The sequence below is a fragment of the Thunnus albacares genome, chromosome 5 (assembly GCF_914725855.1).
Source record: "Thunnus albacares chromosome 5, fThuAlb1.1, whole genome shotgun sequence".
NCBI lineage: Eukaryota > Metazoa > Chordata > Actinopteri > Scombriformes > Scombridae > Thunnus > Thunnus albacares.
This window is the reverse complement of record NC_058110.1, coordinates 4,058,889-4,074,598: the sequence shown is the minus strand read 5'-3', so window position 1 is coordinate 4,074,598 and position 15,710 is coordinate 4,058,889. Positions and strand designations below refer to the sequence as shown.

The following is a 15,710-nucleotide window of genomic DNA, read 5'->3' as shown; positions in this document are numbered from 1 at the left end:
ACAGTGAGGAAAACCTCTTTCATTGTTCATATGGACACGTGACTGTTGTTTTAAGACACACTTGAAAAATTGTGAACGTGTCCTTTAACGTCTACACTTGCTATATGAAGACCAAGACTCTTAATAATATCCAAACATAGACATTCTGCTGAACACCACATGGTGCACAGGACGCTAGACAGCAACAACAACTTGAACGACTCCAAAAGGACCCCCGTGGGATTTGAGCCAGTGACTTGTGGTTAAATGGTGTGTATTTTAAACTGCCACACAACCAGGAAAGTTATCCTCACCAGTCTTCAACAACACCAAGATCACAAAAAACACCTAAAAGCTGCTCTTCAGGAATGCCTTTATATCTACCTACCTCAGTTGCCAGATATCAGTGCTCAGTTAAGAACTATATGTGGGTCTGTGCAATCTTTAATTTAAATGTCATTTCTAAACTTTGATTTATTTCTTATATCCTCTCTTGTAAGTAGTTCTTTATAATCCTTAAAACCCCATACTCCTTCACCATAAAAATAATATGGAATCATAAAGTTTTGAAAAAGCTGAAAAAACAATATCAGGGCCCCATACTTACAGAACAGAAGGGTACTGACTCACAGCTACCAAATTTAAAGCTGATGACACCAGGGCCCCTATTTATAAAACTTCTGAGAATGACAGTTAAGAATGCTCTAAAGAACCAACTTAATGATAAAAAAGTTATTCGCTGAATGTGAGCGATAACACGCATTTATCAAGACTCCAACTTCCAGCGAAGTGTGGGAGTAACTTTCAAGAGCAACTCTCAAGTGATCACATGATAAAGCACATGCATGCTCTGAGCAGGAATAGCCAATCATAGACATGGATTTACCCTACTGATATACCCATTTGATATGAAAGAAATCTAATATTTATTTTTAAAAACATTGTTATGTGTGTAGAATCCTTAATATCTCAAGCAACATGTGAAATTAACAACAATCTCATGCACTCATAGTGTATATATAATATAATATAATATGAAATAATTAGAAGCTGGCTTAAATGGAAACAAAAAGAAGAGCAGGAAATATATTCTGTTGCTGGTAGAGGAGGTATATTTATGTTAAAAGGGTAACGGTGATGACAGTGATACTGTCTGTTAACCTCCCAACCCTTTTTTATTAGACTTTGAAGAAAATCCTTGCCAAGGACATACAGTTGTACTGTTGTAGTGCAAATGCAAGGAGCGTAACTGCAAATCCAGCCTAGTGGGCAGTCAGCAGCAGATTTTGTCAAATCAAATGGCTTTAATTAGCAGTGGTGGAAGAGGTACTCTGATGCTTTACTTAAGTAAAAGTAGCAATACCTTGGTGTAAAAATACTACATTGCAAGTAATAATACTTCACTAAAAATTAAGTAAAAGTACATATGTATTGTCAGCAAAATATAGAAGAGCTAACTTTTACTATACTTAATGTAGTGTTGGTAAGGCTGGATTACCAACTGTGCAAAGTAGGCAATGGCCCTGTTGCCCCAGAGGCCCCAGAGGCCCAATAAGCCCCCGGTTCAATGTTTGTTCATTGGTTGTAGGTAATCTGATTAAATGCTTATTTTGGAATTTGCTCCACTAAGTACAATACCAACTAAGGCGAGTCCTGGGTTATTGTCTAATCTTTGTGGTCCTGTCGTACAGTATATCGATGTCCTGTGTGTTTTAAGACTTAATTTCAATGCTTATTGCTAACATGGCGTATATTCAGAATCAGAATCAGAATAATCTTTATTGGCCAAGTGTGTTCACACATAATAGGAATTTGAGTTTGGTTTAGTGGCTCTGAATGTACTAACACAAAATAACAACACAACAATCTTAAGAAATATACACAAGGAATGACTATACAGGTGAAACTGTTTCTGTGAGGTACAAACAGAATACAAATAGAATACAAATTTTGCATTGTGAACTGAATAAATATGTATAATTTGTAGGTACAGCGGGTATTATAGTGTTACTGACTACTATGTTCCTACTAAGTTGTGTTTAATCAAAGTGCCTCAGAAACTAATGGCTAACCTAAAGACTAATACACACTGAAAACCTAGGGTCATTTCTTGTCCCATGAATAATGACAGAGGGGCTGCAATAGGGTCCCAACAACAAATTTTTGCCCTGGGGCCCCCAAACAAGTAAATACAGCTATGGTGTTGGGTATTTTAATCTTACATTTTATGTATAAGATTATGTTTTGTGTGTAAAATCTACAATAAGTAACTTAATCAGATAAGTGTAGTGAATTAAAAAGTACAATATTTCCCTTTGAAATGTGTATTAAAGTGTAAAGTTGAATCAATTGGAATTATACACGTAAAGAACATGTAGGCCTACTTCAAAATTGTCTGCAACACTTGATTGAATGTACTTACTGTTACTTTCCACCACTGTTAATTAGCAAGTTGCAAAACTGGTTTTGCTGTGTATGGTACATGACAATGCAAAATATTCAAACTATTGATCAATCAATCCTCATGTAGTCAAAATTATTTTTAGTAACATGAGTAATATTTCACAAGTCAGCATTGTTTAAAAAAACACACCACCACCATTTCATTAATGGAAAAGATTAAAAGCATAAACACACATTTTTAATTAATCAAATATGGTCTATCAGTAGTGAGAAAATATTAAAAAAAGCCTTCAGGTGGAGAGCACTTCTTTTATTTTAAATATGTCATCATTGGTTTAGCCTGCATACAGTAACGTATCAGCACATAACTACACAGTACAGAGGTGGACTGCTGCCACACCAGTTGCAGCTTGGCCAATATGTAACATTGACAGCCATAATCAATATCTGACAGCCAGGCCAGCATATTCCTTCATTTAAACTCCATTTAAAACTATTTATTTGAGATACAAAACCACTAGGATGCCTGTGTGTCAGAATTTTCTACCTCAACAGCCTTCAGTTAGGCAGTGTGGTACTATACTGACACCTGACAGAAAAAAAAACACTATTATCCTAGGTATCCTATTATCATAGGTTAAACACTAGCTTTGTTGATTCTCAGAGATAGAAAGTTGGCATCTGAAAAATACATGATTGAAGTTGTTACACAAAATAAGGTTGGGGGAGGTCACAATTTGATTGATTCCTCAACCCCTTTTTTGTAAATTTCAAGCATTTCCCCTTTTTCTAAGAAAAGAATAACAAACTCCAATTTATGTGTGTCACTGCAAATCCTGTCTTTGCACTGTTCAACTGGTGTATGGCTTTAAATGGGGTTTAAAGACTTGGCGAGATGAAAAGGCAATGGTAACGCGAATTGGACGCAAAGCTTTCCACACATACATACTAGGGTTTCCGCCGGGCCTACAACATGCAGACAGGGTAAGGTAGTTGTCATGTGTCTGGTGAAAATATTTAGGCACACGTTAGAACTATCTATGACTGTGATTGGTTCTCCTTTGCGCCAATTACCCCTCTTTAGTTCACACTTTCATTAATTTCAATGAAAAAGAAAACACAGTAGTACTATATACAAATGGGAATATTTTCCCAACTCAGTTCTTGTGTTGCACCATTAAGGCCTAACATAACAATGATATACCACTGAATTCAACGCTGAGCCCTCTCTCTCTAACAGAAGCTCATTTCATTTGTTCTAATTTTTAGCTGAAAAGGGTTTAGATACAAATGTGTGCTTTTCAATTTTTGTGTACACTTTTTGTTTCTTTAATATAACAAGCACCAGCTCTCAAACATTCTAATACTACTACTCATTGATTCATAGGAGATGAATGTCACTGCTAGTGGTTCATTGGTATTTTGTACTTTTCAGCATAACCATGCACAACTAATAGTTAAAACACACACACAAAGAAAAAAGAAACTCAATTCACAAAAATTCAAGATTAAGAAAATGGAGGTTTGTAAGGTTATGGCCCATAGTTTTAGAAGGAAGAATATGATGGAAAAATAGAATTAACTTAGTCACAGAGACAAAATAATACAAACTGTCATAGTTTGATGAAATAATAACCATAAATATGGTGGAACTATAGACTCAAGCCTCTTATAGAATCAAGTGCAGACTCTCCTAGCTTCTCTCCAAGTCACCCAGGTAGGAAGTCACCTGTAAAGACAATTAAGAAGAAAAATTCAGGATGAAGCAAAATAACAGCATGCCTCCAGTGTACCTCGGTGTGCAGGGTTCAATCACACAGCTACTCAATCTCCCCTTAATGTTTTACATTCTTAGAAGTAAGGGTTCCAAAAGGATTCTTCTTGAAGGGCTGAGGTTCTACCCAGAACCATTTGCTTCTGAAAAATGTTTTTTGAAGAAAGGGTTCTTCAAGGTTCTTTGTTAGACTAAGGGTTCCAATAAGAACCCTTTACATCCAAAGAACCCTTTTTGGAAGAAAGAGTTCCTCAAGGATTGTTGAAAGCATAGGTATTAAAAGAGCCTCACCCTCAAATATTCAAATGTTTCAAATACTATTTTAAATGTAGATGTATCTGGAATCCCCTTAATCAATTCATTTTACTTATGTTCTGCCATAGTCTTTCTTTACCATCATTTCATACCATACAATAGTTAATTGCATACCTGTATTGAACAGACACTATGTCAATTTGGTAGTCCCTCTAATGTGAGACTGTATATAGGTGTTGTAGGCTGTGGAGAGATCATAGAGACAAGGGTTGACTTGAGGGGCATATGTCTGTTGAAGATCTTTTTTGATATTGTTTTGTTTGGATAATTTCTAATTCATGATGTACAACACTTAATGGGTGCTTTTATGAAGAGTGGCTAAGAACACAGTGCATATATATTATGTAGCTACATGATGTGCTCTCTGGTGGGAAGATCATGTCTTGAACACTCAATCTTCAAAATAGCACTCTTACCTACTGAGCTACCATGTTAGTTTTGTTTTGACGATTGTAAGTACAACCTCTTTCCCCGAATTTATTTTCTTTTTGGAGAGTGGGCAGTAGACCCTCCTTATCTATTTTCCTTTAGTATGGATGGTGGGAGGGCTGGGGGGATGGAGGACTACAGTGTGGAGGGATCTTGGAGCCAGGAGTTGAACCCCAGTCTCCCAGGAGAAAGGCTGGGGTTTGATATATGGGGCCTGGGATGTGGCTACCCTGTTGGGATTAGTATGTGGGACTTGTGAGCTGGTTTCCCTACAGATTGCACCACATGGTCTGCCCTTCTCTACAAAACAGGTGTGACATATCAATAGTGATTACCATTCACACAATGTGTGATCACCTGTGTATGAATTGATACTAGACACTGGATTGAAGTGACAGATATCAGAAACTTCAGAGTATCAAGGTAAACTAACTCTAGTATCTTATTTCAGCAATATTCTTTTTTGTAGAACATGAGTTTTACAACCTGAACAAAAAATGACGTGTGCCAGTGACTTGAACAAGGGGGTTTGGGTGATGACTCAAATGCCTTTTCTGGTGAGATGTTACAATGAATTATCAATGTTCCCTCACTTTCACCTGATTGTGTGCCAGTGGAAGCTCTTAGCATAGGAGTTGGAAAACAGGCTTATTCAATCTGTTCCACTGTCACCATTATTATGTGCCCATACTCTGATTACTCTCATTGGACCATGCATTACTTTGTTGTTTGTAGATGGCTTACTGCTTCATCTGGTGTAATAAGTGTACCTTGGATTGATGCTAAAAACTGTCTTTTTTCTCTTTCCTCTCTGCTATGTCACCATTGTTGGAGATCACATTTATTCACTTTTGACCTGTTCCCCCCCAGGACCTACACAGCCTCTCCATTTCTGTTGGCTTATCCTCAGAGAGTCTCCCCTCCTTATCCATCATTGTTCCAAGATTTTTTAAATAATTTTTTTTCTCATTAAAAATTGTTTGAATTTTTTCTCAGTGTCAACATAGGTAATTGTAACATAGATTGTTAAAATGATGGATGACCACAATATACAATAAATAGTATTCAATTATTTGTTGCCTAATCTGTAGAATACAAAATGGTTCTTCATAGAACCCTAAGCGGACAAGAGGGTTCTAGGTGAAACCTTTGAAATATGAAAGGGTTCTCGGTGGATCTCTCTGGGTTCTAGATGAAACTCTTGAAATATGAAAGGGTTCTCGGTGGATCTCTCTGGGTTCTAGATGAAACTCTTGAAATATTAAAGGGTTCTTGGTGGAACCCCCTGGGTGGGTTCTAGATGAAGGTGAAAAGGTTCTGGATAGAACCCCCAGTGAGGGCTCTGGGTGAAACCATTACACCATATCTCATAGGGGATTCTGGGTGGAACTTTTCAGAGAAAGTTTGAAGTATAAGCCTTTATGTTAGGTTCTAGGTAGAACCATCTAAAAAGGTTCCAGGTGTAACCTTTATAAAAGGTTGCTAAAGCATACAATTAATTTGTCATTGTTTTCCCTCATATAAAAAAGTAATAATGTGTAGCATGTGTTGCAATCTCAAGTGCTGCCACCATTAATGTGGTGGCAGAGTGAAACTGAACACATTTACACTGACAGTAAAAGCAGATATGTTTGGGTTAAACATGAAAAGCAGTCGACCCCTCCGAAAACCAAAACAATGAGCTGAAAGAAGCTAAATAGCTCCGCAGAGCTGAGGGGGATGCAGAGTTGGGCTATAATTCTCTGAATAACCCACTTCACATACAAGGAGTCATGTGATGCATTGTTAATATAAAAATATAGATTTTAGCTATGTTGAGGATTAATTTATCTGAAACTGGTAGGTAAGAAATGTGTCTGCTCCATCAAACATATCCTACATCAGCACCACCACTCTCGGGGAGCAGGCTGGACTATGACTTATGGTTTGGGACATAACCTTTAATTATCATTCAGACCTGCATGCACTGAATGCCTGCTGTTTTCATTCCACAACCAAATAAATCAAAAGATTTTTCACAGTTACAGTTTCAAACACACAATTAAATAAACTTGTTAAATAAGACTTGTGAAAACAAAATGAGGTGATTTCAAATAGCTTGAAAACTGTGTTATTTTCAAGATATCAGCCGACATATCTCCATTGTATTTTTATTTTCCACCATATGTTGCAGTTGTGATCTTATCTGTCTGGAGGCTTCTGGATCACAAGGCTACAGTGAACTGAACTTTACTGATGTTAAATAATGTCCAGTTGTGATAAAGGTTGACTATTATCAATAGATAATTTTCAGTTGGATCTAACATTCTGCACCAAGTGTGTCCGCTGTCCCCAGTGCTGATCTTGGAACCCTGCATATGCAGTAGATGTCTTGGCACTGTTCAGTCATGGCAGGATTCCCTACTCAGAGGGCAATACAATCTTTACAGCTGATGGGATTTGTCATTTTAAACATCTTTGTTATTATATTATATATTATTATAAGACTTAGCTCTAAATTGCTCAGATATCACACCACTTCTGAGCGCCATTCTGGTGTTTTCTTTTTATCATCTCTTGCTGATATTAGTCTGTGTCACAAACAAGTCGCGGTCAGACTTTTTTTGTAAATATATGATGGTGGGGAACACAAGAAAAGGTGTAGCCTTGGGACCCATAAGAACCTTAATTCACCACAGTTTGTTGACATCAAATGAGTGCAATCAATCACAGAACAACTTCACTGATAATGAGGATTGTGATTTTCTTCACGGGACATATTAATATGAATATCAATACTAATTTAAAGTTTATAAAATTAAAAAAACAATATAAACGTTTGTCCTGTGCCTACATCCATCCGGGGTTTGTACATGCATACCATCCACCTTCTTTGCTTAAAAATTATTTTGGTGCTATACACTTCTCTGTAAACAGACAGTTATGAGACAGGAGTCAATGGTCTCAATGTCTCGTGAATAAACTGCGTGAACTTATTGTCCAGTTAACAATTAAGCTAGCTAGCTTCCCAGCTTTTTCAGAGACTTTTTCCCCCTTTCAGCTTTATTGAATGAAATGATGTACAATCCAGGGGGGAGTCAACAGGACAGCATAGAGAGATCGTGTTAACTGTTAGCTCTCCAGCTACAACAGTTCACCAATTAACCCCATTTGTGACCTCAGCACTTGTTGATTCAGTCACATAGCGTTCCCCTGTTAATTTTTTTTTTTCTCTCCAGTTATCCAGCAGTGGGTTGTGGTTTCAAGGTATTTTTGTGATCTCACACGTGTCTTCTGTCTTCCCAGACTGAACTTTGTTTAAATCTGATATTTTACAGACTCTGACACTCTGCTCCACCTCTATGCTGGAACATTCATTCAAGCCACTGTTAAGTGGCCAGCACAATCTGTGGAAATACTGTATTATAAGTTTCTCCCAAGGGAAATATTTTATCAATCTGGGCAGACAGCAGACATCTGTGAGATCACAAATATACCTTTGAGGATACAACCTGCAGCTGGATAGCAGGTAAGCAAAATAACATTTAGATTCTAACCCTGTGAGTAGAAACTACGTCCTCAAGCCACTAGCACCACAAATTGGACCTTATGGTGGCATCCACACCAACATTAGCTCTGCATGACAAAACGCAGCCCTCTCATTCATTTGAATGGGGGCAGTGCATTGAGTGGGGGTGCCAATGCAAAGGGCACGGCAAAACAATGCTGGGACGTCCGACAAAAAAGTTGAACTGGGTTCAACTTTTTCTGTGACGCAACGTGTCGACATCCACTGCAGTGGCCAATTACATACATGCAAGCACATATTCCTGGTGATTACTTGTGTAACGTGAATGCTGTGTTTCTGCTGCTCACCTCCAAGTGTTGCAACAAAAGATAAAATAGTTGCCGCCATGTAAAGTCCATGTAAAGTGTTTTGGCATCTGATAAGTCTTTAATTGCATTAATCTGTAGCTCCAACTGGACTTCGTGGATTATATTTCATTGTCTCACTCCCACCAACGCAGCCCCTTGCATTGTTTTAACACAGGGCTGATTTCAGTCTTAATGCAGCCACAGAAGGATGTGATATTGTGGCTAAAACATGCAAAACCCAACTGTAACCAGCAGATTGTAACTTCTTGCATATTACTTACACACACAAAAATATGTGGTGGATTTGTTTCATTCCAAACCCAGCAGCTCAACGTCAAAGATGAGGGTGGCGTTAGGAGGAATGATGCCTGGGTGGCCTTTGTTTCCATAAGCATAGTCAGGTGAACAGGTCAGCTTGGCTCTTTGGCCAACACTCATCTGGAGGAGCAAAGAGGCAGATGACACAAACAGAGGAGAAAGAAGGAGACAACAGGAGTCATGTGGACCAGCTGGAAGATACCGTTAATTGGATCATAATGCAGTCTCTGCAGTCTAAGTTGGATAATAAACAACAGGGGACAGTGAAAGTGAAAAATCTCTCATAATAATGACACTCCATTATTTCTAAATCTAATTCTTAGTGCATACACTATTTATTGCACAATATTTGATGTTTCAATCATTAAGATGCCTTATTCAGATATCAAAAGGACCTTCAGACAGGCAGCACCATTCACCAGCCCCTTCATCTAAATGCTGTGGGCGAGTGTGTGAGTCTGTGACATATAGAGCTGCATCCATGCTGTATTGGCCCACTGTTTGCAGCGTTAATGGAGATCTTGGTGAGGGAAAAACTCGATAATGGAACCATGTCAATAAATGAATGTATTTCAGCAAAACAAAATTATAAGCCACAAAATGCATTTCCTTTCTTGCACTCTGAATTATTTCTGCCTCTGAATCATGATTGTTAAAGCTCTTTAGTTGCATGACTTTTTTCCCGGAATCTGTCTGTACCAATGGCACTAATAAATACACTGTAGCATGTAAAGTATACTCTTCTCTGAGAGGCTGAATGAGTGCAGCTTGCAGAAATCAATTCATAAAGCTAACAATTAGATTCAGAGTTCATCAAAAGTCTGTATTAAATGAACATGCATATTTTTATGTGCAATACACTTCCAATTCTTCAGCCTACCTGCACTACACCCTCTTCCCAGCCTCGGATCACCTCCTGCTTGCCGATCTTGAACCTGAAAGGCTTGTCCCTATCACGGGACGAATCAAACTTGCGTCCATCTGTCAAGGAGCCTACGAACACAGGGATTGAGAGAGAGTCAGAAAGAGAAAAACAATGGAGAAGCTGCCAATGCACAACCTTATTCTGTGGATGAAAAATCCAGCCATTACTTCTGAACATGCGCAACATGACAGGATTCATCACTGTGAGAATTTCTGTATAGATCAGATAATAAAATGATGGATAAATTCTGACTCTCTGTGCAGCAACATTCAGCCACAATAAACTGTATTTATAACATTTTATAAAAATATTAGAAACAAATACATCTTCTAAGCTTGTCTGACATCCATCATCCCTGCTGTGTGTATATTGAGAGTGCAAATGAAGGGATTCCAAGGATCTCAGAAATAGACGCTGCAGCTGTCTGCTGGGTGGGTTTCAGTGTGACAGTCAGGAAAACACAAGCATCAAACCGCAGAATAGCACCCCTCCAAGACTATTTACACCAGTGCTATTACTGTTATTAGCACCAGTAAGGCAGCATGTGTGTGTTGTGATGGTATGATATGTATGTGTGTGTGAGTATGTGTGCATGTTGTTGGGCACATCAGGGACTGTGTAATCCAGGCAGTGGAGTGGGTGTCCTGTCCTCCTCTGAACATCAAGATAGCAGCCTAATGGAATCATTTATAAGAGCTGAAAGGTCCTGCTCAAGTATCAAAGCCAATACACTGCATGTCCCGCTTCATCACCAAACAGTGTAGCGTTGACATTTTCACACGCCAAACATTTCCTCCTAACAGGACCTTTCCAAAATCCCAGCAAATCTGAGTTTTGATCTGCATTTGGACGTCTACATTTACAAAGGCTTGTGTAATGGAATATCCTGTTTCATGCTGCATTTCAAGGCTGCTTTGTAAGTTGACAGGAAGGGAGGCCGCCCAGAGAGGAAATCCTGTAGCTTGGGTGATATAAAAAAAAACAAAAAAAACAAAAAGGAAGCAGGCTGATCTTCTTCATACCTAAAAAAAAAAAAAAACTTCAGTGGGCAAAGGCCCAAATGAGGCCAAGTTACATAATCTTGAACCAAAGAGGTTTGTATTACAGGGTGAGTTATGTCTGTCTCACCAGGCAAGAAGACTCAGACCAGCTTTGCAAAACTAAGAACAGGTGCAGACAAATATACAGTCCAGCACACTGGGAAGCAAAAGCCACCTGGACTCCCATATTTGCTGCTGATGTTTTTATTGTTTGTACTGAATTTAAATTGGAGTGTCTTGTAATACATTTTAGCAGCATGGTGCTATGGATGGAAATGTCAGTCTGTCTGTCCACCACTTTGGTCCAGACTAAAATATCTCAACAACTGTTGGATGGATTGCCTTGAAATTTGGTACAGATATTCATGGTGCCCAGCGGATGAATCCCAATGACTTTGGTGGACATGGTAAGAATGACATCTGCTTAACATCTTTATGTCAGTGTTGTCATAGCACCACTGTATAAGTTCAGCCTCACAGAGCTGCTAGCATGGCGGTAAACACTTAGTCTCGTCAAGATATAATTAAACCTGAAACAATAAGTCGACTTAGTAATTTTTAAGCAAAAATTCACCGTTTCTGGTATGATAGTAGTCTGAATATGTCAAACTCTTTGCATATTAATCTCTAAAGTATGGGTATAACTTGCCTGCCAAACACACATGCATAAATAATGATTGTCATATCTGCCATGAGCAAAGGGCAAAAACATTTGATTTTATTGCACATAGGCCTATAAATATGTACTGATTCCAACAAGGAAGTTCAATGTTTTCCCTATAATTGTACAAGCCTGGTGGGCCGCCAGCTTCTCAAGACCAAGAAAAGTCATGTCTGCTGTTCCCCCAACAGCTGGAAAAGTGAATGGGGTTATAGGTTATATAGCTAGGTATAGCTGGATGTCCCCTCCACTTCAAAACTCGTTCCGGCACCGCTGCATAGCACCACTGTATAAGTTCAGCCTCACAGAGCTGCTAGCATGGCGGAAAACACTTAGTCTTGTTAAGATATAGTTGAAGCTGAAACGATCAGTCGATTTAGTAATTTTTAGGCAAAAGTTCACTGTTTCTTGTATGATAGTAGTCTGAACATGTCAAACTGTTGGCATATAAATCTCTGGAGTATGGGTGAAACTTGCCTGCCAAACACATGCATAAATAATGATTGTCATAACTGCCATGAGCAAAGGGCAAAAACATTTGATTTTATTGCACATAGGCCTATAAATATGTACTGATTCGTACAAGGAAGTTCAATGTTTCCCCTTTAATTGTACAAGCCTAGCGGGCCGCCAGCTTCTCAAGACCAAGAAAAGTCATGTCTGCTGTTCCCCCAACAGCTGGAAAAGTGAATGGGGTTATAGGTTATATAGCTAGGTATAGCTGGATGTCCCCTCCACTTCAAAACTCATTCCGGCACCGCTGCATAGCACCACTATACAAGTTCAGCCTCACAGAGCTGCTAGCATGGCGGTAAACACTTGTCAAGATATAGTTATAGCTGAAACGATTAGTCAATTTAGTAATTTTTAAGCAAAAGTTCACTGTTTCTTGTATGATAGTAGTGTGAACATGTCAAACTGTTGGTCAGGCAAAACAAGACAGATGAGGACTAAACTTGGACTCAGAGAACTGGTGATGGGCTTTTTTATTTACTAATATGCTGTAGAGACCAGATGATTTATCAAAAAAACAATCAGTGCACAATAAGCACTGCTAGATATAATATTGTATTTTGATTGATAGATACAACTGACTGCCTTGAGCGCATTATAGCCCCTATATTGACACAATAGCCGGTATAGTAGGAATACTTTAAATATTAAGTGTGACTCAAACATTTTCTGTCTCTGGAGGAATATTACAGCAATATTATAGTTAGTCAGCCATTATTGCAGTCGCCCAGACGGTTATAATCCGCTCAACTGAACGCCACCAACCCCCCCAGAAACTCCAACAAAGACAGAAAAGCGTTGGAAATCAGACAGGATTTAAACCCCCGCTGTCTGGCCCGGGCTGTCTGTCTGTCTGTCTGTCTGTCTGGCCCTCTGAGTGAACCCTGCGGCGGAATCCGTCTGCGTCTCCTGTTGTTTTGTAATTCTCCAGACAAGACAAATTACCACATTATCTACTGATCTTAGTGAGACTGTAATGGACCGCTCGGCCAAAATACTGGAGCGCGCATGATTTTACGCAGTGATGAAGCCATGCAGTGCGCTGTCCCCGGACACGCCGCCACCACTGCTGCTGTCAACATCATTATCACATCCGAATATCTTCAATACAAATGTGTTTCTGGGGAGAGAAATTGTGGTGAAGGGGTTAAATTTTCATGCTGCCTCGTCGGTGACTGACAATCATGCCTCTCTGCCCTACTGAAAAATCACTGCCTGCAAGCATTTAGGCTAAAACATGTCTGCTGTGGCATAGTTTATCGCACTTCACAGCTTTATGTATTCTAGTATCACAAACACCTCTAACGTTCCTACTTTTTGCAGTGATACTTACAGGATTGCATGCTTGGCTATTTGTCATACGGGTGCAGGAGACAGTTGCCCACAGCCGTCACTCCACTTGTATGGCCTTCATGAGTAGAAATAACCAACTAGAGTAGCTAAATGTGCAGAATCTCTCCATGCATGCAGAGGGGTAGAAGGGTTTTATAATAAGTTTCTTATTTAAAACTCACCGACATAATGCACCACACACGTCTGTCCCTTTTTTGGGAAAGTCCTTCCTGTGGAAAAACCAAAGAGGCGCTTAATATAACGGCCATACGACGCAATTAAGGCGGCATATCGGCGGGTGAGTTAGATATATGCAAATAGATGAGTGCATATTTTGCACTAATTTCCTTTTCTTGCAATCGCTTTACCGTCGCCCGGGGTTATTGTCTCGATTTCGACTCCCATTTTGCGGTGTGTTATGGAGCTGTCCCTGCACCCGGCAACACACTCTTCCCGTAATGTGTCTGTCTGCTCCTCCGGCGGATGTTCTCAGCTGTCTGTCTCTCTCTCTCTGCAGGGAGACCATGAGGGAGACCAGCATCGCTTACTCCTACTCTGCAACAACACTTCCGCCCACTACCTCCAAAGTAAAATCAGCAGGCTACAGAAGGATGCCATACTGGAGGGCCACATAGCAATAGCATAATCTGATTCCATTAAAATACATTTACGAGATCACGATGAAACTGGTGCTGTACTTCTTCTATAAAACCTTTTTTCAAGTCTGTCTTAAAACTATGTAAGCCCATTTCCGCCACTGTGAAAAAAAAGATCCTGTAAGTCATTATAATGAGAAACTATTTCAAAATAATGACTTAGTATCTCATAATAATGACTTAGTATCTCATAATAATGACTTAGTATCTCATAATAATTACTTACTATCTCATAATAATGACTTAGTATCTCAAAATAATGACTTAGTATCTCATAATAATGACTTAATATCTCAAAATAATGACTTAGTATCTCATAATAATGACTTAATATCTCAAAATAATGACTTAGTATCTCATAACAATGACTTAGTATCTCATAATAACTACTTACTATCTTAAAATAATGACTTAGTATCTCAAAATAATGACTTAGTATCTCATAATAATGACTTAATATCTCAAAATAATGACTTAGTATCTCATAATAATGACATAGTATCTCAAAATAATGACTTACTATCTCATAATAATGACTTGATATCTCATAATAATGACTTAGTATCTCATAATAATGACTTAGTATCTCATAATAATGACTTAATATCTCAAAATAATGACTTAATATCTCAAAATAATGACTTAGTATCTCATAATAATGACTTAGTATCTCAAAATAATGACTTAGTATCTCATAATAATGACTTAGTATCTCATAATAATGACTTGATATATCATAATAATGACTTACTATCTCATAATAATGACTTACTATCTCATAATAATGACTTAGTATCTCATAATAATGACTTGATATCTCATAATAATGACTTAGTACCTCAAAATAATGACTTACTATCTCATAATAATGACTTGATATCTCATAATGACTTAGTATCTCATAATAATGACTTGATATCTCATAATAATGACTTACTATCTCATAATAATGACTTACTATCTCATAATAATGACTTGATATCTCATAATAATGAATTAGTATCTCAAAATAATGACTTAGTATCTCATAATAATGACTTGATATCTCATAATAATGACTTACTATCTCATAATAATGACTTTCTATCTCATAATAATGACTTGATATCTCATAATAATGACTTACTATCTCATAATAATGACTTAGTATCTCATAATAATGACTTACTATCTCCTAATAATGACTTAGTATTTCATAATAATGAGAAACTATCTCATAATAATGACTTAGTATCTCATAATAATGACTTAGTATCTCATAATAATGACTTAGTATCTCATAATAATGACTTGATATCTCATAATAATGACTTACTATCTCATAATAATGACTTTCTATCTCATAATAATGACTTGATATCTCATAATAATGACTTACTATCTCATAATAATGACTTAGTATCTCATAATAATGACTTACTATCTCCTAATAATGACTTAGTATCTCATAATAATGAGAAACTATCTCATAATAATGACTTAGTATCTCATAATAATGACTTAGTATCTC

The 15,710-nt window shown here is 37.9% G+C and overlaps 1 protein-coding gene and 1 long non-coding RNA gene across 2 annotated transcripts; one reads left to right on the top strand and one right to left on the bottom strand.

The window, feature by feature from the left end:
* Nucleotides 1-2,671: 2,671 nt before the first annotated feature.
* On the bottom strand, nucleotides 2,672-14,083 carry fkbp1ab (FKBP prolyl isomerase 1Ab). The gene is made up of 5 exons (XM_044352613.1): nucleotides 13,913-14,083; nucleotides 13,727-13,774; nucleotides 9,954-10,066; nucleotides 9,037-9,193; nucleotides 2,672-4,111 (listed from the first exon to the last, which is right to left on the bottom strand). The coding sequence occupies exons 1-4, from the start codon at nucleotides 13,947-13,949 to the stop codon at nucleotides 9,065-9,067; spliced, it is 327 nt and encodes a 108-aa protein (XP_044208548.1). The 5' UTR covers nucleotides 13,950-14,083; the 3' UTR covers nucleotides 2,672-4,111; nucleotides 9,037-9,064.
* On the top strand, nucleotides 4,119-5,917 carry LOC122982965. Its single transcript, XR_006403571.1, has 2 exons — nucleotides 4,119-5,323; nucleotides 5,771-5,917. It is a non-coding gene; the product is annotated as an uncharacterized LOC122982965 (long non-coding RNA).
* Nucleotides 14,084-15,710: the final 1,627 nt, after the last annotated feature.

Bases quoted from the DNA above. Each gene is read 5' to 3' on its own strand.
- fkbp1ab (XM_044352613.1), bottom strand. From the start codon at position 13,949: ATGGGAGTCGAAATCGAGACAATAACCCCGGGCGACG. The intron at 10,067-13,726 runs GTGAGTTTTAAA...CTGTGTTCGTAG, and splicing joins GTGTGTGGTGCATTATGTCG to GCTCCTTGACAGATGGACGC. The intron at 9,194-9,953 runs GTAGGCTGAAGA...TTGCTCCTCCAG, and splicing joins GGGAAGAGGGTGTAGTGCAG to ATGAGTGTTGGCCAAAGAGC.